Raw genomic sequence first — 21,942 nt, 5'->3', positions numbered from 1 at the left:
TCCCTTTGAAGACTGATGTGTTTCTTGGCTGCAGAATGGAGTTGCCAAAACACTGAAGCACAGAAGGTTGGATGCAATTCTGATCTAAATACTGCAGCATCCAGTCATAGCCTGGTGTTACAGAATCACAGTACGGTTTGGGTTGGAAAAGACCTTAAGATCATCCTGTTCCAACTTCCTGTCACAGGCAGGGACACCCCACACTAGAGCAGGTTGCTCCAAGCCCTGTCCAACCTGGCCTTGAACACTGCCAGGGATGGGGCAGCCACAGCTTCTCTGGGCACCCTGTGCCAGTGCCTCAGCACCCTCACAGGGAAGAACTTCTGCCTTATATCTAACCTGAACTTCTCCTGTCATGAACCCCTCTGAAGCTGTATCTCTGCCAACAACTGAAATTAAGCCATGTCCACACAGACAGACATTTTGGCACAGTAAATGAAAGAGATGGCTTGAGCTTCTTTGAATGCTCCATCACATTTCAGATTGTAAGGATGCTGGAATGGGATACACCTTTACCTGCCTGTGAAGTTTGCCTCTGCCCATGCTGGAGTATGGGCACTGAGGCCTTAGGTTTGTGTGCAGCTTTTGCTCATGTTGTACCTCAGCTGGGACCCCACCTGCCTGACACCTCCGGGCAGGATCAGATGTGCTAGCTATGAAATGTGTAATCCATCCTTCCTCATTTCAGTAATGTTCATATCTAGGTTCACCTCTATGGCAGACCAAGCTCTCTATATAGGAGCACGCAGTGGATGGATCTGCTCAGTGCCACATCCTCAAGCTCCTTGCTGTGCTCTGTAAGGGGAGTGGCAGGAGTTTCAATTGAATTACAACTGACCTGGATGGAAGGACTCTGGAGCTTGCAACAGTGATAAAAAGACTCAGAAGAAGGGATATCCCTAGCAATGGCACTCACTGCATGTATTTGCATCCTGCACCTTTAGAAAGGTTGAAAGATGCTGATGCTGTGCCCTAGAGCAAAGGCAAGCTGAGTCACTGCCAGCTGAGTTCAGGGGTTGTGAAACCTTATGTCAGATCAAGCTATAACAACCTGGCAACCCTGTGGAAGGCCAGAATAGAATAGAATCCCAGACTGGTTTGGGTTGGAAGGGTCCTTAAAGCTCATCCAGTTCCAACCCCGGGCCACAGGCAGGGACACCTTCCACTAAAGCGGGTTGCTCCAAGCCCCTGTGTCCAACCTGGCCTTGAACAGGGACAGAGCAATAGAAGCAGCTGGAGGATGTGGAAACTGATCATTTTAGGCAGAAAGATTAAACAATATTGAACATTCAAGATTTTACAGAGTCAGTAGCTGAGTGCTTTTGCTCAAAATCAACACTAGGGATAAAGTCTTTAATGACCAAAGAGAAGCTCTAGCACCTTTCCCTTACAAAAGAAGCTATTTCTGTCACGCACATCTTCTATTCTGTAATGCAGCTCTGTGAAGATAGTGCCTTCTTACTCAAGAGACCTGCCCTCTATCAGAGTCAAATCTGCTGACTTAATGTCAACAATAGGCTTTGGTTTTGCTTTATAACCTGTCAGGCAAATGTGGTAGATCCCATTTCCAATTCTTCATCAGACAAAACCAATTACTAAAGTCTAGGGAAGAGTCAAATTCTGTGGAACCTGTACTTGCAATAATACAGTTGAGCAGGTGTAACAGTGTCAGCACACACCGGCCATGGTGGATTAAGCTGGAACAGACAGACTGGTTAGGGTTGGAAGGGGTTAGATCATCTGGTCCCAGCTGCTTACCTGGCTTCTGTGCCTGTGGTGGTCACAGCTGGAAAGGCTGACTGGCTTGTGAATTAATTCTAGATGCACTTACAGACCAGACTGCTAAGCCACAATGACATCAATTTGCACATAAGCTGTTATCACATGTACCGATACCCAGAGGGTGCTGTTTATTCTTAAGGTCCTTTCCAACCCTAACTATTCTATGATTCTACAATAATGAACATCAGATTTGAAGAGTTTGCTTTAAAAATATAAACTATGGAATTTTTAACTTTTGTTTTCAATCTCATTATTTTATTAATAGTCATCAATACAGAATTAAGGACTATCATAAACATTTCAATGGATTCAAAAGTCAGAGGATAGGAGTCAATGAAAATTTCCATGAATAAAACCTACCAAAAATGAAAAATTACTAAAGATTAACAGGGGTATTCATAAAGAATTTGTCAGGATACCAGATAACACTTTAAATGGTGGCAGTTCTCCTGAGGTATAGCAGAATTTTTTGAATTTAAGTCAGTGAACAAGACCTGAGCTACTACAGGAAGGCTGAAAAAGCACAAGGGGGCAGTGCTTTTTAACATCCGAGTGTTTTCCCTCAGAGCTGTAGGCTTCAACACCATCACTTTAAGCTTCCTAACAGTAAGCCTGTTGCTTCTTATCACCCTTTTCAGATGTTAGACCAGCCTTTGAGCAGTCCTGACAGAAGACTGCACAAAAGCAACTTCTGACCAATACTAAACCATTTAAAATACATGGTACTATTTCCAAATCAAAACAAAATCTTCATTTGAATTCCTGTCTTTAAAGCACCTAATGCTTTAACTTGCATTGAGCTAAAGCAAGTAAACAGTTTTGTACAAGATAATGAATTTGTTATAATCACCTCGCAATCTCAGCACGTGTAGTAGCACAAACAACGGATCCTAAAGGCAAAGCTGTAACTTATCTTCGTATGTGCAACAGCTCCTGAGATTGTACATTGTGTCAAAGGAAGTCTCTAACTTCTACAAAAGCAATTTTGATTTCCTCTGCTATTGTCACCATACACAGTCAGTACTTCTTAAGCCTTTTCTTTTCATTGAAGTTAAGAGTTTTCTTCTGCAATTCACCATATTTATACCAGTCTACACTACGCAACTTTGGTGCTACTGCTCTGTCACAGTGGAGTGTGAACAAAACACATCCAAAATTAATATAGCCACAGAATCACAAAGACTTAAAAATAACATAGGTTGGAAGGGACCTTTGGAAGTCATTTGGTCCAAGTCCTTTCTCACAGCAGCCCTAACTTCAGGTTGCTCAGGGCCCCATCCAGCTGAGTTTTGACAATACTCAGTGCTGGAGATCCCACAGCCTCTCTGGTCAAACTGTTCCAGTCTGATAAATAACAAATAAATTGACAGCAGATACATGTACTGCTTTTACTTATCGTGAAGTGTTTTGCACTGCTTAGCTCCAATACTGCAGTGAACTATAGGAGTGCTTTCCTACATATGCATAGTTTCACTGACATTAACAGTATTACTGGCAGGGAGTTACCCAATTTGAAATAATAGCACGACACAGAATGTCTGAAGTTAGCGGTTTATGCAAGCCTTTGCAGGCTGAAAATCCACAGCAACATTTTATCACTTGCTCTGAGCCTGTTAATACTCACGTAATAAAAATGTTATGGATCTATGCATGCATACAGAAATGCAACTAAGTGTGAGAAACCAAGTAGTTAGCCAAGACTGACAAGCAGGAATATTCAGGCTCATTCACTGTGATGTTCTACCGTTGTAACAGTCCACTAACACTCCTGCTAGTCAAATGAAATAGAAAAGGTTTTTATAGAAATATATTAAGGCTTACTTGTGTTTTGTCATCTTTAGATCATGGCAAAAATGGCTTAAAAACCTTGCATAGAATAAGTGCATAACTGCATGCTCCTTTCCTCCGACGTACAAATCCACAGGCATCCAGTAGTCTGCTAAGTCACTATTGAAGGGCCTAAAAAAAACCCCACCACAGGTACAGTAAAAATATAGCATGGAAAAGAAAGATCAGCTGTACCAAAGTAGCTCATCATACTTGACTACACACTACTGAGAGCAATACATGTGCAATAAAACTTTCATTTTGCTTTCGGATCTTTCACATTTTTAAGTGGTATGCTTATGAAATGATAGGCAAAACTTTAATTCCCACTGAGATGCAGAGCCACACAAATACTATGTTCCTATATTTTAGACAAGCAACTAAGATCTCACATACATTACCTGAGAAAGTGATGAAAATATTTGCTTTTCTCTTTAATAAATACCCTGTGGCAAGCCTTTGAATTTCTTAGTATTTATCAAGTGCTACATACAAACATATTAGAGGGAAAGACAAAACATACGCACATTCAAAACTAGGGTTTTTTTCTGTAGATTTTGGGAGGTTTTGGTTTGGGTTTTTTCAATCATAGGTTTGCACTGTTGCCATTAGGGGGTAATGAAGCAGTTTAAGACTACAAAAAACTCCAGAGTCAGATGGGCCACGTTGCACTCCAACTGAAGGATGCCCAATGAACGCACAGTGAATCTGTCATTTACAGTGTATTTACTACGTCATCTGGGGTCACCTGTATGGTTTTCTAGCATTGCTTACTGCTTCATTAAATATTGTTATGGGTTCTGTAATGGACTTCTGCCTGCAAAATACCATATGTATGTGTTTTTAACGTATACTTTGTGGACCCGTTCCAGCAAATGTATGTGTTTTGGTCTATTTGATTATTTCACCTGTAACTTTTGTAAGAGCAACACTTTTTTACCTCACAGGTGAGCCCAGAAGAAAACTGTGCACCTGCGATTCATGTCTTTAATGGAGCAAATCAAAACCAACCTGTTCACAGGGTTCCAAAATCAACAGAGTAATTATCCCAAATTCTAGACCTGTGAAATACAGCTTATGGAAATAAAAGGCTTACATCTAAGCAGCTTAGCTAAAAAGTCCAAATAAATAAATCAAGTTGAGGTAGTGATCTAATGCAGAAGTTCATACGAGTGTTCTTATTTCAATATAAACCAGCTTTAGCTACACTAAGCTGTTACTTTGACAGGTGAGTGTTACATCCAACTACTTCTTCACCTTTGGGAAAAGTCCCTCTTGTCCATGCATAAGAGTATTTTAAACTGTCACTGAATGGGAAGCAATGCGCCTGACTTAGTAACATTAGTAATAAATTCACACTACCACTAGAAAATAATTAACATTAACATGAAATAAAAGTGCTCACAGAAGATTTTTCTTCAGTTTAACTGAACTAGTGCTGCAAAAATAACTGGCCCAGGTATACTACATCTCTCAGTATGTGGTTTGTACCCAGAGACTGCTCTGGACAATAAAAAAACCACATTCTCATACAGTCCTAGCTGATACATCAGCATCTCAAAAAATATCTTTTTCTCTTCCTGAGACTACATAGTATAGCTGGTCCACTAATTCTTCTCTGGAGAAAACAGCGCTATCAGCACCGCTACTACAGGCACACTATGAAGCAGAAAACCAACTAAAATGACTACATTTACCTTACACACTTTCTATGCTGCAGCTACTAATACCCAGCATATGAAAAACATCCTTTTATTATTTATGCATTCAGTAGAAGTGCCGACACAGGAGGAGCCTGCTGCGATGCCACTTTGCTTTAGGCCTGTGTATGAGGAAGTAGCAAGTTCCTAGAGTTCAGGAGGAGAGAAATGAAGGTGCTGTTCTTGGCAGCTGGGTGTTACATTGGACTATTCCTCTTCTAACTGGTGGAAAAGCACTGTCTGTCCACACATTGAACCACTCAGTGCATTGCTAGGGAGGGCACAGTCCACACAACTAACTACATTCTCTGAGAGTCGTGGTAGGCTATCATTCTTCATGGAACCCTCCACTAAGGGCAATCTTTAGCTCCTCAGCTGAACATTTCCTCTGTGCTCTCTCATGCAAACTTCTGCCCCTTGCCCTGTAGCTCCTGTGCTTACACAGTTGCACCTATACAACCTGATCTTGTAGATCTCCTGGCATGGAAGCAACCAAAGGCCACTTTTGTAGAGCAGCTCCTAGTCTCCCCTGTGCTGTGCTTAGGCCGGAGGGCACGCACAAAACTGGGGTAGCACAGGGGTTTATGCAGTCTCCTACCAAAGGCAGTTAGAAGCCAGAAGCATCAGAGTGCCTGGCCTCTTCCTTCCCTTATACTCTGTGAAGTGACTTTCCCCCAACCAGCCCTGTGCCTGTGGCCCTCACCTCTCTGTGTTGTGAGGGTCTGTGTACCTCAGGTAGTACCAAGCCGAATCCACAAATGTATCCATGGTGTCGACTTCTCGCCGTGCCACTGCCTTACACCTGAGCAAGAGAGAAGGAGAAAAGCTATATTTAGATAAGTGAAAAGCTTGGGGAAAGAACCCAAACAACTGTGTACAGAGTGGTCATGAAGACATCTAGTTTGAAGTGGTCTGATCAGTCTGAAAAGTCACAAGCTCAGAAAAAGTCCAACACTAGCAACAGGGCCATCTCTCCTTCCCTCTCCCTCCCAAATCAAACAAAATGCAACCAAAAAGAAGCCTGAACAACTATCATAGAATGGGCTCTGGTTGGAAGGGACCTTAAAGCTCATCCAGTTCCAACCCCCTGCCATGGGCAGGGACACCTTCTGCTAGAGCATGTTGCTCCAAGCCCCTGTGTCCAACCTGCCCTTGAACACTGCCAGGGATGGGGCAGCCACAGCTTCTCTGGGCACTCTGTGCCAGCGCCTCAGCACTCTCACAGGGAAGAACTTCTGCCTGTGATCTCATCTCAATCACCTCTCTGCCAGTTTAAAGCCATTCCCTCTTGTCTTGTCACTACATGTCCTTGTCAAAAGTCTTTGTGAGAAGGTACAACAAAAACTTGTCTACAACAGTTGCCTGCACATCACTCTCCTATTCCAGAACACTTAGCAAAAGTAAGTAGAGCACAGTCACCTGCATACTATCCAAAAAGATACTCCTTAGACATTCATCCATCTGGAAGGCAGGCTTTAATATTAAAAAGCAGCAGCATTACATTGCACTGCTGATGAAAAACTTCTCTGGGACAAAAACTTCTACCAGTTCTTTCTGCAGAACCTGTACGCAAACTCCAGTGCACACAGTATCTAAGGAGCTTTCAAGATTAGGCAACTGATCTCTCTCCTACTTTAGGCTGTTTTATTTCTTAAACAGCTGGACTACAAACAATAAAGATTACAGCACTGACGAAATGCTATCTCCTCCAATCTGAATTACATGTTGTCATTTATACAGTGAATGTGATACTTCATGATAAAGAAACATAGCATAGGAAACGCTTTATTGCTCGACTGTTGCTAAGAAAATGAACATGATGCTAGTTTCTTTAATAAAAGGAAGGTTTATATGAACTCTGCTGGTGAAAGATAATGAGAATTATTGTAGTAAATGAAATGAGAAATACTGTTGAGAAATAGGAGGCACAGGAGAAAATCTGTTTTCACTGTTTTCTTAAGAACAGGGAACTTTGCTTCAGCTTGCTTATGAAGAAATAGCAGTGGGTGTCTGTTATAAAAAGGACCCTATGGTGGGTCAGACTAAAGATCACTCTGGAGTGGTATCCTCTCTCAGAGTGGTGAGCACAAGAAACAGGCAAGTACGAAGCGATCTCTCCCAGTTTGCATTCCATGCAGCACTGGCTTACCTCGGGCAGGAACAGTTCACCCATTCTGGAGCTGTTTCTAAAGGTGAGGCTCCCTTTCCTGTGAAGGTGGTGACATTGGGCAACACCACAGGTAAGTCTTCATAAGGTACAGGGACAGTACCACATGTCTGGCAGTGAATGATAGGAATAGGTGTTCCCCAGTACCGCTGTCGAGATATTAACCAGTCTCTTAATTTGTCACTTGTTAGGTCTCCACCTATTCCTTTCTTTCTGGCCTGCTGGGTAATAGCTTTTAGAGCCTCCTGCCGAGTCATGCCTGTGATCTGATGAAAACCACAGAGAAGCAGTGTCAGTGAACATGCAAGAACAAGGTCACAAATGCAATTTCTGCGAGTCAAACTTTATGAGCCTCATATAATTTCCCCCTTCCAACTACAGTCTCTCTCCAAGAGACTATTCACATACCAGCTATTCATTTAAACCCCTTTGCTAGTAGATAATGCTCTTGATGGTCTGAACAGAACAAGGCTGGGAGTCCCGCAGACCCCTTCAGCCCTTATTGGCAGATATTTGCATTTACTGCTGATACTTGTAATCAACTGCTCTGTGTTGAAACTTCCAGAGTATCACCAGCACAGGGTGGAAACTGAGGAAATGCAAATGGTAAAACAGCTTCCTTTCTCCTGTGTTTGTTTCAGGTTTTTCTATTCTTGCTTTCGCATACATCTTAACTCCTTAGGCCCTACCTGTCATGTAAGAGAACATGAGCTTTGTGTGTGCTATCAAATGCATTCTTCCAAGAGCAATAACACATCTTGTTTAAAAGTAAGATTTATGTCACTTCAGGCAGATATGTTAACATAAAGGCTTATACCACATTTCAGTGAATGCATGGAAACAGGGCTAATATGTTAACTTAAAAATCTATTGAGACAATGAAATAAGAATCAACTTTTAACGTGGGTTTAATCATTCAGTTTCCATTTTGAAACTCAGTCCAATAACATACATTCCCCTCTTGTACAAAAGGAAAACTCATTTTATTGCTACAAAAGAGCCAACATATTTCATCACTAAATTATTCCTAGAAATTTGGTAGCATAACCCTGGCTCGATTCTCAAACAAAAAAATACATCCCTTTAATCACACAAAGTATTTGGCACTCTTGAGAAAACATTCAGTTTGCGTCAAGTTGGAAAGAACTCCATACTTGTATACCCACCTCTGCAGAATTAATGACTTTCTCCAAACCACCTGGCAATGTCTCAATGACTTCAGTAAAAGAAATGCCCAGATTCTTAGCAACTGCAGCATCTTCTGCACTAGTACTAGGAATTCCTAGGAGGGGAGGAAAAATGAATCACTTCTGGGATTGACTAACATGGATATCAATCATCAGTTTGATGACAGAACATTTGATTTCAGTGACACTCTATAATGACTTACGTTTGCCCAAGGGATTTCGAAAGTCTAAGAACAATAAAAATGTTTTCATGTTCTTTAAGCAATGAAATTAAAGCAATAATTAGAAACACATTTTCTCAGTTTCTCTGTAATCCAAATGCTCATTAATGTCCTACCTCAGAAACGGCTGAAAATTTGATGGTTCCAAAAAAGCCTAAAAATAAAGCTACAAAATCTGGAGAAATAATAAAATATTCAATAATTATATTACATAAACATTATGTATTTAAATAATACAAATTTGAATCCTATTTGCTACTACAAGAAACATACCAGCTGAAACAGTCCTCTTGTTTCAACAGGAAATTTCACTTCTACTTTCTTAGCTTATGAAGATGTATCGCAACACAACAGTCTCTACATTGCTATCCCTTTAACTCATTATAAAAGACAGGATTTCTTTATAAACTCAGGAAAATAACTCAAATATGGTTAATTTTCTGTTCAGAAATTAACAATTGAGAGCACTTCTTACTGCTGTCCAAGTTAGTTATATAAAGACAGTCCTTAAGGGCCCTGATGCTATCTTTCCCTTTGCATCTTATTATTTGGGACTGTCATACATAGTTCTACTTTAGAGGACACTCTTTCAGGGTGAGTTAAGAAATTTCTTACCTTTATTATCATGTGTAATCTAAAACAACATTGAGATACTAACAGTTGGTTATTTTTCCACAGAGATAAATCCTTCTGCATATTTTTTCCTTTTAGGGAAACACTTGGAACAATCCTCCACAATTCTGCCATCTTTAAAAGGCAAAGATACTTATTCCAACAAGCTAATGCCAACATTAAGCCAGTGAAAACTACAGAGAAAACCTCTTAAAATATTGCTGAGCCCCTTAGAATTATTAACACACAACAACTTCATTCAAAACCAGTTTAACAATCATCTTTGTTCAGGCAATTAAATGCCTGCTATATATTAACTCTGTCAATATATGGAAGTTTGGAAGCAGAGAACTAAGGAAAACTCCCCTGTGAAACTCCTTAACTATAATGGAAATGGCTCTCACCATTTCAAGGCCCTATTACAGAATAATGTAGGTATCTGTCTTCATTTGTCAGAGAGCCCTGCAGCCTGCAATAGGTGGCTTCACAATCTGCTCTACAAATGGGAAAAAGCAGGTCCCACTTTTGGTCTTTCTTCATTTGAAAAGATGATGCTATTTATGTACATTTGCAAAGCTCAACAGCTGGCAGCCAGAACTTCCTGGGAAGAGCTGGGCTGTTACCAACAGACATAAGGCCAAGGTATGTGCCAGTGAGCAAGCTGGAAGCTTTTAATGAAAAAAAAGGTTAGGTATCTCAATTACTTGGTTTCTCTTACATGAGGAAACATTCTGGTTCTAAAACCAGATTCATTTCTGAAGTGTAAGATGCAAGCGTGTTATAAGTAAGGTCCACAGCCCAAGTGGAGAATTTCCGTCAGTGTTGTGAGGGTCATCCAAGACATTTTTGAACAGTCAGCTGGTTTTATTCATAGAATCATAGAATAGTTAGGGTTGGAAAGGACCTCAAGACCATCCAGTTCCACCCCCCCTGCCATGGGCAGGGACACCTCCCACTAAACCATGCTACCCAAGGCTCTGTCCAACCTGGCCTTGAACGCCGCCAGGGATGGAGCATTCACAACTTCCCTTCAGTCCAGTTGTTGTGCAGGGGCAACCAATATTGGCACTGGTGTACAAAAGCAAGTAGCAGTTCCAGAGCAGGAAAGAAGTTATCAACAGGGACACAACATAATGGGGTTAAGGGATAAGGAAGGTAGTGGAAAAGGGGAAAATAGAGAACTGTTTCTGATTAGGACTGCTACAGAACATTGCCTGTAAGACCATAGCAAAACGCAAGAGTAATCAAAAAGCTCAGCGGGTGTAGATTAAAATAGACACCATTTTTAGAAGTTAGTACAATTTTAGTTAGAAAGAGATACATGGATACAGAGTTTGTGTAGAGCATAAGACACAAACTGAGCTAGAAGTCTGGGTTGTTCGCAAAATACTTACATGAAACAACGATGCTGCTCTCTTTTGATTAAGGACAGCGAGAGACAGCCAAATGCATGCACACTGTGGGTAATCAACCTTCTTAAGATATGCAGATCCTCAAATTCAGCTCATTAAATGTCCTAATTTTATAATATTTCCATTAAAATTTATCATCCTGTAAATCTCTTCTCCCCCTGCATAGATTCCACATAACTACTTTTCCCTTCCTTCTTCATTAACGAAGAATAGGAATGAAGAACAGAGTTCCAAAGTCCAGAAGAGAGCTGCCGTGTCCAAAGATTTACAGTATCCTGTGCTCCAACACAGCAACTGAAAACTATACTACTCCACTTACAGATTAATTGTCACATACCTATTTTAGTATCAAGATAATTCTCAAAATTGGGTTTTGCTGAGATGACTACAGGAATCTCTTGATGGGTGAGCAAATTCACAGCTGTCACTGAAGTGAGCGAGTCTGAAAACAAATGGAATGATTGCGGTAAGCAAGATACGATAGATGACAGGCTAAGAACATGACTTACTGTTAGAGCTCAGTTCATCTTAAACATGCATGAAATTCAAATTACTTTTTTGTTTCAAAAAGAAAGAAAATGAAAAGCCTAATCACATTTCTAAAAAAACTCATGCTTATAACAAATACCTGAAAAAAACAGAGGAAGATCTGGATTAAAATGAAAAAATTGAGTCCTTGACCCGAATGCAGGCCTGCTGCAAGGTTGTATGAATTTGCTCTAGTAAGCCCTGAGTTATTTATTAAAATGCATTACCACAAAATTATGCAAAAAATAAATCCAGTCATTCAGATGAAACTGAAGGGGAGCACCTATCTTCTTACAAAAGAACTACAAAGCATGAGAACTATTGACCAGGGTGATAAAACCCAACCAACTAATCTACTGATTTCCAAACAGAATATTCATATTAGAGATGAGAATATGTCCACAAGGAAGGGGAGAGACAGGAGAAGAGAATCAAGGATGAGAACTGTGGTAAACCGGAATTGATTTACCATGCATAGCTAGGGTGGCTCAGCAAGAAGAAAATCAAATCTGAATGCTCCAAGTTTCGAGGATTCAACCTCCAGATTTTGATTTGTTTCTGAGTTTTTTGGTGCCTTTAAGTTGATTATAATTAAAATAATCGCCATACAGACTGCTAAGAGCTTCTTTTCACCTATCTTCATAGCTGAGCTAAGGAACGCCTTAGGCTTGTACTGCAACGCATAAAAGCTGCTTGAAGCATAGTAACAGCTTTGTAGAGAACAGGGCTACTGTATCCCATCACTCTTAACATAAATGATGTATTTATTTGTGATTACTACTTTTTCAAATTTCAGGTGTCTGAGATATCCATATTCTAGAGAAAATCTCTCACGTTCAAATCAGTGCACAGAGCTCCTTTCCTTTGCTTAAAAAAGTACAAAAGGAATCATTTCACTCTTTCAAAAGCCTCCTGAACAGGAAGCTGAGCAGGCAGGACAGTCTGCTCTTAAACATAACTTCTCTCTTCCACCTAGAAATAATTTTGATGTTATGCTGGAACCCAAAATAACTCCAGTTTATGAAGGCACTCTTCCTTCTGCTCATTTCCTCACATCTTTATTATAATAGCTGCAAAGAGATGATACTACAGTTATAAATGTAAAAGCATGTATGCGTAGTATTTAACTAGATAAACATTCGGCCCTTAGGTTGTTCATTATTGCAGACACCTCATGCTTTCAAAGCTAGACTTACCAGACTCTAAATTTACATACATTTTTCTAGGCTGAAAACCTGAATGTTTGAAAACTGGTTGCTCATCTCTATATAAGTGATTATAGAGTGCAGCTCTCTCTTTTAGCCTAAGAGTAAGGTATTAGAACTTCAAGTTACTTTGCCATACAACAGCTTTTCTTTTCCTCTCCTAGAAAATATGAAAACATACCTTCCTAATTATTTAAATGAGAACACAGTGAAGAAGAGGAGTTGCAAGACTATCCTGTTGAAAAGAAAATAATTATAATCAATTACATTAAAATGTTAATGTTACTGGCGAATTTTTGTCCAGAATCTTGATTAATGTGAAAATAAGGCCTATTCAAAGCCATCCAAAAATCTCTTTTTTACTTAATTGCCATTGTTATGCCTTCATATGTCCCATGGCTGAAATGCAAATCTGAAAGTCCATGCAGAAATTCTTCTCCTTGTGTTCTCTTCTTTGGAAAATACCACTCTGTGCCTCTGAAATGCTCAAGAAATAGTAAGAAAAGTCCTCCAATTTCAACTGAAGAAGTCATAAGTGTATTTACAAGTAGAAGGAGCCCACAGCAATAGCAGAGTTACTAGAATTGTGCCTCTTTTTCAAGGGCTTGCAACTGTCACTATTCTGAATGAGAATTTCTTAATTTAGCTCAACCAAAAGGTGAACTTTATTGTTAATAGACACAAAAAAGCTTTTCCAAGTGTTTCCATGAAAAAACAATATATAAAAAATACACTACTGTCCTTACTAAAACCAAGTTTTGCACTTGCGCGGTTTGGCTAAAGCACAAGACCCAACAATGATGCAGGCACATGTATAGATACGTGTTTCTCTGGTTAGTGCTTTGATTTGGCTGAACTCTAAGAACTGCAAATTTGTCCCTTTATTTCTTAACAAGAATTCTTCAACCTCTGCTCAGCTCTGAGACAAAGGCTCTTTGTACTCAACACATTCAGCCTCCATTTCTTTCTGCTAGCAAGCAAACTTTAAGGATACAGAAATGAATAAAGCAGGTTCTGTGCAACCACCACAATTTCCCACAAGATTCCTGCTCCATTGTTGCTGACATGCAGAATTGGTGGTAGGAGGTTTCAGGAAACCAGTTAAAGAATTACCACTTACTTGTATCCTCTGCACAAGCCATGACCTGCCATACAGATACTCTGAATTTACTCCATTAGTCTTGTATTAACCAAGGATTTGCACAGCAGAGTATTATTTTGCTATCTATCAACGATCCACTTCACTATGCTTTAGTGATCTACTGCCCTCTTATATTCCCTACGACACGATGAGATCATGATTGGTGCAAGAGTTGGTTCTGCTGTTTTTGTGCAAGTGAATAGTTACCATATGGCTGTGAGATTTTCCAGCATGCTGACACTGAGCTTGACTACTCACTTCTGGTACATGAGGAAACAAGAATCTGTTCCATTGCTTTTATATACTACGAAGCGTTAGAGCTATTATAAAAGGATGACTTCTAACATAGCTGCTCTTAACACACCTGTAGCCAGGACAGGCGGATGTGATCCAGTTTGACATATACAAAGAATCAAAAGACCTGTTCTTCTCAACAAGAACAACTCCTGCTCAGACTGACACACACTGTCTGAAGATCATCCTTTAAAATTAGAATCATAAAATCATAGAATCATAGAATAATGCTGTATGAGAAAAATATCACCTTTCCCTGGGATGAACTCCCTCTGGAAGACTTCCTTGAGACTGCTATTCCCATGCAATAGTCTGTGAGTTGGTAAGATATATAAATGAGAAGCTCCATAAATAGCTTCAGGTGTATAGGTGTAAGCTGCTAGCTTCTCTCCTGTTACTTTGCCATCAACCTGAAAAAGAGCAGAAAATTTCCCATTGGAAGTGCAGTGGTTTTAGATTCCCCTTCCTTTTTATACATTTAACAAATCTACATCACTCTACAGAAAGAGACAGTTCTCAGTATCGGAGCCAGATGCATTCCCACTACAGGGAGTTTCCAGAATCAAACCTTGAGAAAGTTCCTTTGCAGCCTTGCCTCAATTTATCCAAAAACATCTACATTTTTTCTTTCTAAAATCATATGTAATATTACGTTGTGCTACTGAGCTAGATTCAATCCTTAGTTAAGTAACCTGAAATCCTATTCACTTTTAATATGCATGCCTTGTTTCCAAGAAACAGAAATTATGTTACCTCTGAAATCTAAAGAGGATTTCAGATGTTGCCAGTTACCAGGCTTCCCACTACACTTCTCTGGTGAAGTCAATGCTGCAACTTACATACAAGAATAATAAAAGGTGGCAGAACATTAAAACAACTGGACAAAAATTATAGGCAATAAACTTACAAGACTGCTTAAGAATTACCTCCTGGCAAATTACTATCAACAGGCTTTATATTTTAGGTCAACTAACTGTGGAGCTTATCGTGGTCTTAGAGATTTTTCTACAAAACATTTATACACCTTTTTTAGAAACAACTGTTAAACCAACTTAAATACAAAAATGCACCTAGCAGTGTACAATTCAGAGGTATTAAGAACATTTAAGCTGTCTCTATTTGAAGTTCCCCAAAATTCAGTATTTTAAAATAAGGAGTTAACTCTAAAACATTTGAGCAGAGTAAAATAAGCACAATAAAGCTTTGAAGCACAAGGGCTGAAATTCCATCAGGGTCTCTGAAAATCTCTTTTGTCATGATCATATTCAAGAAGCCTTTTGCATCCCTTAAGAAAAATGGGAAAATCTGAAGTCCTTCTGTAGATAACTATAAGCTTTTTAAGGTTTCTTTTTCCTTCCTCTCCTTTCTTTCTACCTAGACTTCTCTGTAGGTCCATCACTACCTAACTGACTGGTTTTCATCATTTTAATTATGTAGTAATTGAAATAATTATGTAGTAAATGAAATAATGGACAAATGTAAGTAAAGTGACTTACCTGAGGTCAGCCCGGATCTGACACAGAAGGTGCTGTGCAGAGGAGAGAAAGCCCAACTAGGATCCAGCTGATTTGTGCAATGCCATTTGATACCGCTCTTGGCACTACTCCCCTAAATGTCCTGGCTTTTAGTATTAGTTGGCATAAATACACACAGCCAATTTGCATCTGATGTTGCACCTGAACACAAACCCTTCCTAAAAGAGGGTAGCAGGGAGTATCTCTTAAACCCACAACTGGTGTTCTTCAGGAATCTGTGCTGGTGTGGGCATGAACGTAAATTAATCTCTTTTAGTACGTTTCAAGCTATCTAGATCTGAAAATCCATTTCCATCATACATTTTAGGGGCTGTGATTAGCCCAACCAAGACAGCTTCATTGAAATTTGACTCACCTTTAGCAAGAAGTCAAGAAAGCATCCAACACAATCACCTATCCAATTTGCTTGCATTTCTTTTATACCGTACCACTCAGGGAGGTCGGACAAAGCATCAAACATAGCCTGACGCAAAAAAAGAAAGAATGAGGACGTTCAGCTTTTGTAAGCATACAAATTAAGACTGTGGTTTTAACTGTAACTAACAGTAAAATGATAAGGTCCTGGAAAAAACATAGGATGAGGTATTCTTATACTGCTGCTGATGCAAATTCAGAGGTATTCAGAAGGGTTTAGAGAACAAGTCCTGTGAGGAGAGGCTGAGGGACCTGGGGGGTTCAGTCTGGAGAAGGCTCAGAGAGGACCTGATCCCTCCCTACAACTGCCTGACAGGAGGTTGTAGTGAGGTGGGGTCGGTCTCTGCTCCCAAGGAACAAGGGACAGGACAAGAGGAAACGGCCTCAAGCTGCACCAGGGCAGGTTTAGATGGAGCTGAGGAACAATTCCTTCCCCAGAGGGTGCTCAGGCATTGGAACAGGCTGCCCAGGGCAGGGCTGCAGTCACCGTCCCTACAAGTGTTCACACAGCGTGGAGACGAGGCCTCAGTCATGAGGTGATGTAAGCCATGGGTTAGTGGTGGCCTTGGCAGTTCTGGGGAACGGTTGGACTGGGTGAGCTTGAAGGGCTTTTCCAGCCTGGTTATTCCATGATTCACAAAGTCAGCAACGCGAAACCTCCAAGTTCCTCATATTCCACAGAGTAGGAGAAGGATTTGTGTTCTAAATGTCTGGACAAAAAAACCCAACCAGAAAACAAAAAAACAATGAAGAAACCTATCTGCATGGCAACGGTCAATTAGAGTGGCAGAATTCTGTAGGCTCTGCCACTTCCTCCAGTATTTATATTAAACACACATATACTAACTTGTCGCTGTGAAAAAAATTGAGATGATTTAAGGCAAAAACTTGAGGTTTCAAAGTTGTTTCTACTTTATTTTGTTAAAAAAAAAAGATAATTTTTCAGTTATTTGGATGATTTTTGAAAAGTAAAATATGAAAAAATATTGTATAAAATCAATTTAGCAAGAACAGGGACTCTGCAAAGACTAGCCTTACAGATTCCGATTTGAGGACTCAGCTGACTGCATAAAATACCCATAACACCCATTTACAGGTATGCACAGAAAATACTAACATTTCCAGATAGATTTTTCCAATGAATCTGCCTACAGATTCACTTGGGTAACCATAGCAACTAAGTATTTTGGCTTAAACATCTTAAATGCACACACAACAATTTGTATAACAACGCCATCAGTTAAGGCACTGCACTTGAATCTAAATAGCTGCTAGAGCATTTCAGATGTACTTCACAGTTTAAAAAGGGGGTCATGGCAACTTTCTTACTTCACACAACCAAAATGCTTTCTGCTAGGTGTTTAAATCACAGCCAATATTTTGCCCTTTGAAATGAACCCATTGCCAATGGTAAAGTGCAATGTGAGCCAACACTGCTTGCTTTGTTTGCATTTTGTATTTCAAGAGCTGGCGCAGTAACAATAAAGAAATCAAAGCAAATTCACAGAAGATTTGGACACAACAGATATCTAAAAATAGTGTGTGTAGGAATGAAACACTGACTCCTTTAACACAGGAGATGACTTCACAGCCCATTACTGATCACAAAAGTCCTTGTTATTATTTGACTAGTAGTTAAGCATTGCAAATGAAGATTTACCCTTACTTTTTATTCAGGTTGTGAGATATAGGAAAAACCATGAAATGATAAATGGGTGAAGGAGAGGAACACAGATGACTAACAATGTCATCAATATGCAGTATAAATAGGTTAAATAGTTACAACAATAATTTGTGGATGCTCCAAGCAGAAAGTGAAGTGTATGCCTACACATTCAGCCATTATTGCCAGCTGGTGACCTGCATGAAGAATGAAGGGTTAGCAAATTCACTAAGTGTACTTTAAGTACCTTCAACATCTGAGCCCAGCTTGGATAAAAATGCTTTCTACTACTGCAGCATCCTGAGCCTTCAGGTGCCTGAAAATAACTGTAGAAAAGGTACTACACACACATTCATGGTAAGCCCAACCAACCGAGGAAAAAGAGAAGCAAGGCCCATAAAGAACCTAACTGTTGTACTCATTTATCATTAGAAGCACAAATATGTGAAGTCTCTGAACAGCAAAGGCATTCAAGAAAAGTTGTACTGGTGAACAGAACAGGCAGCACAGTCAGAAAACATGCATCTGAAGTACCTTGGCTGGCTGTGTATGAAGAATCAAAGCATCGGGAAGGATTTAGAAAGTTTTTATCTTTATTATGAATGGACCTAGTGTGAGACCTGGATTTCTTCTCCCTAGATGGTGGTGGAAATTTGTTCACTTGAATCTGAGGCTCAGGAAAAGGGTCACAGAATCATAGAACAGTTAGGGTTGGAAAGGACCTTAAGATCATCCAGTTCCAATCCCCTGGCCTTGGATAGGGACACCACTAGACCATGTCGCCCAAGGCTCTGTCCAGCCACACCTTAAACACTGCCAGGAATGGAGCATTCACAACTTTCCTGGGCAACCCATTCCAGTGCCTCACCACCCACACAGTAAAGAAGTATTTTGTTATATCTAAGCTAATCTTCCTCTGTTTAAGTTTGAACCCATCACCCCTTGTCCTATCACTACAGATCAAAGATTAGGGTCAAAGATGAACTTTTGTATTTCCTTGGGAATAGCTTTCTCAATCTGTACTTGAAGTCTCAACACAAAGAAAGCTCACATGGAATAAAAACTCCACCCAGATAAAACAGGAAGTTGATACTTCCACTTCAGAGAGCATAAAGCCCTAAATTTTGTTGAAGAACCAATGGTGTGGAAGCTACACTGTTCCATCACAATCAAAAGTTGAGCTCATAACAAAATCCAGTGTTTAAATAACATGGAAAATTTTTTAAGTTACAGAAAATCAAAGAGGGTATGAAATAAAGTAAACCAGAAGGTCCAATGAATCTTCACTGCTTATGCCATGCCCATAAGTCCAACAGGTTGACTAAGTGAACAAGTTTCTAGTTCAGTGATTGCACAGCTAGACACCTAAAATATGCAGAAGAGCACTTGATGGTACATATGGGATGACAACGTGTGAATGCAGAATTAGTTCACCCACCTTTAATTTATGCTTTTTGATTTCTTCGAAACTTAATCCCATACCAATTACTTAGATTTCAGGAATTATAATTTTTATATACATGCATACCCAGGGATAGTCCACGCATATTTATGGTAGTGATAGGACAAGGGGTAACGGGTTAAAACTTAAACAGGGGAAGTTTAGACGGGATATAAGGAAGAAATTCTTTACTATGAGGGTGGTGAGGCACTGGAATGGGCTGCCCAGGAAAGATGTGAATGCTCCATCCCTGGCGGTGTTCAAGGCCAGGCTGGACATTGCCTTGGGTGATATGGTTTAGTGTGAGGTGTCCCTGCCCATGGCAGGGGTGCTGGAACTGGATGATCTTAAGGTCCTTTCCAACCCTAACTATTCTATGATTCTATATTATTATTTAACTACATATTACACAAACATGTAAGTATATTGAAGACCACATTCAGCTTGATAAATACTTCTGGATGAAAAGTCACCTCTTTTAAGTTACAGCATAAGGTCCCCAAACTGTATTCTCATACCTTTGCATAAGCTGTAGTCTTGATAAACCACTGTTTGAGGTATTTCTGTTCCACTTTTGCTCCTGAACGCCATGAGCAACCGTTGTCATCCACCTGCTCATTAGCTAGAACAGTCTGATCCACTGGATCCCAATTCACCAAGGCCTAAAAAATGTTGCAGGAAGAATTAATATTTTCAGCAGCTATTTCAAACTTCAGATACCAAAAGAATGATCCAGAAACAGCCCTTGGGCCTCTGAATTTTCTGCATTTTTCATAACATCCATTTAAACTTTTTACACTTGCCTCTCTTTTATCTGTGACCTACCAGTAATATCACACCATACCTTTTATAAAAGGCTTCTGAAAATTCACTGGGAAATTACAAACAATCAATATATTCTACTATTACTATTTTCTCGACCTATTTTCTAGAATTTCAGAAAACACAGCTTCTTCAGTAATGCTACAACACATTATGAAATTGGTGCTCCAGCATGTTATGCCATTAACTATTGAATCTTTCTGCAGGTTGCCATTTAAGATCTCTGAAGACACCCTGCCTACAAAAACAGGAGAAGTACCTCAGTAACACCCTTCTATTCCAAATGCCATCTTTCACCATCAGTTTCTTTTGCTGGGTTCAGAGAATAATTACAGTACATCCCTGATTACATCCTATCAGGTTTCCTGGTTTCTACAGAATACAAATGAAATGTCAAGGCATATTTAAGAAATTTTAGTTTCTATTTTAAGTTAGAAACATTCATTAAATTTCAGCTTCATTTAGGCACAGCTGTTAAGGTATTTTGGAACTGCATTGCCTTGGCTATGCAGAGAGCTCATTGGAACGCTCATTTAACGTCTTTGTTTCACCTCCTCCCTAAGAAGTTAGCTGAACCCTTCCCTTTTCAGATAGCCTGATATATGTAATTTAGAAAATATTACAAGGTAAATAATTTCTTAATGTACTGCTAACAGATAAACAGCTGTGATGGCCTGTAACTTCTAATATTTCCATAATATTTTAGAGATCACAAATAGGTTCCAGGAATTGGATAGTTAGGCACAAAATCTCCAGTTATCCTATCAATTTTGAGACTATATCACACTAATGTTACACAGTTAAATAATCTCACTGCTGAAGAGACCCCTAATGATCCCATTATCCTATATGCTTTCACGGGAGGGAAGTCGTGATCTAGTATAATCCGTGTTAAAGCCATGAAATAAACTAACAGAGCGATATTTGGATCCCACACTTCAATATAAATCACCAACAATAAATCTTTCTGATTTGACTTGCTACAACACCCATTCATGTTAGTTACATGTAAAATTTAGTTACATATATAATTCAGTTACATATAAAATTAATCCCATTTTGCAGAGATTTAAAACCAGTAGAGGAAAATCCACTTAATGAATGTGAATGGATGATCCAGAAGTGAGCCACTGACATGAGTGATTTGCATTAGTGTACCTGTAAAGTACGGTCAAAGTTTGTACCTACCTCTTTTTGATACACTATCCCAGCTTCAAAAAGCTTGAGAAAGAGATACTGTGTCCATTTGTAGTACTCTGGTGAGCAAGTGGTCAGCTCCTGTAGAAATAAAGTACAATAAAAATCCCTGGAACTATTCTTAACTATTTTCTTACAGCATTTTAACTTAATTAACATTATGTTAACACTCCTGAGAACACATAAATGTTTGTTTGGGTATGTATTTATGTACAGCCACCATTTGTCTAATGTCTATAATGAGCGATATTCACCTGCATACAAAATCAGAGAACATGGGCTTTGTGTGGGTGTCCTGGGTTCAGCAGTAGCAGTCATGTTTCTCCTCCTTGGTAGCTGGTGCAGTGCTGTGTTTTGACTTTCGGCTCGGGAACAGAGCTGATAGAGATGTTTTGGTTTGGCCAAGGACTTTGTGAGCCTCATGCTCTGCCAGGGAGGAGGGGAAGCCAGGAGGAAGCAGAGACAGGACACCTGACCCAAACTGACCAAAGAGGTATTCCATACCACAGCACGTCATGCCCAGGATATAACTGGGAGTTAGCCGGAAGGGCTGGGAGACTGCAGGGTTGGAGGAGGTATCGGTCGGAGCTTGGTCGGGCTTGGGGGGCGAGTTATCGGTCAGCGGGTGGTGAGGTGTTGTATTCTGTTCCCTTGTTATTTCCTTTATCATTATTATCATTGGTGGTAGCAGTAGTGATTTGTGTTATACCTTAGTTACTAAACTGTTCTTATCTCAACCCGTGGGAGTTGCATTCTTTTGATTCTCCTCTCCGTCCCTCCGAGAGCAGGGGGAG

At 39.8% G+C, this 21,942-nt stretch overlaps 1 protein-coding gene across 1 annotated transcript in view; it reads right to left on the bottom strand.

Moving 5' to 3' along the window:
• The window catches only part of LARS2 (leucyl-tRNA synthetase 2, mitochondrial), a 60,728-nt gene that overhangs the window by 23,290 nt on the left and 15,496 nt on the right, over positions 1-21,942 (bottom strand). The window contains exons 6-14 of the mRNA XM_061464569.1: positions 21,140-21,229; positions 19,648-19,791; positions 15,967-16,074; positions 14,327-14,486; positions 11,246-11,350; positions 8,643-8,758; positions 7,459-7,742; positions 6,013-6,111; positions 3,604-3,741 (exon numbers count right to left, since the gene is read on the bottom strand). Coding sequence (XP_061320553.1) covers positions 3,604-3,741; positions 6,013-6,111; positions 7,459-7,742; positions 8,643-8,758; positions 11,246-11,350; positions 14,327-14,486; positions 15,967-16,074; positions 19,648-19,791; positions 21,140-21,229 — 1,244 coding nt within the window. The remainder of the gene's footprint in view (positions 1-3,603; positions 3,742-6,012; positions 6,112-7,458; positions 7,743-8,642; positions 8,759-11,245; positions 11,351-14,326; positions 14,487-15,966; positions 16,075-19,647; positions 19,792-21,139; positions 21,230-21,942) is intronic.

This window comes from Pezoporus flaviventris, unplaced genomic scaffold (assembly GCF_033815535.1).
Source record: "Pezoporus flaviventris isolate CSIRO_AGI_PZ_B2104156 unplaced genomic scaffold, CSIRO_AGI_Pfla_v1 ptg000037l, whole genome shotgun sequence".
In the NCBI taxonomy this organism is placed as follows: Eukaryota; Metazoa; Chordata; class Aves; order Psittaciformes; family Psittacidae; genus Pezoporus; species Pezoporus flaviventris.
This window is presented reverse-complemented; position numbering and strand designations above follow the sequence as displayed.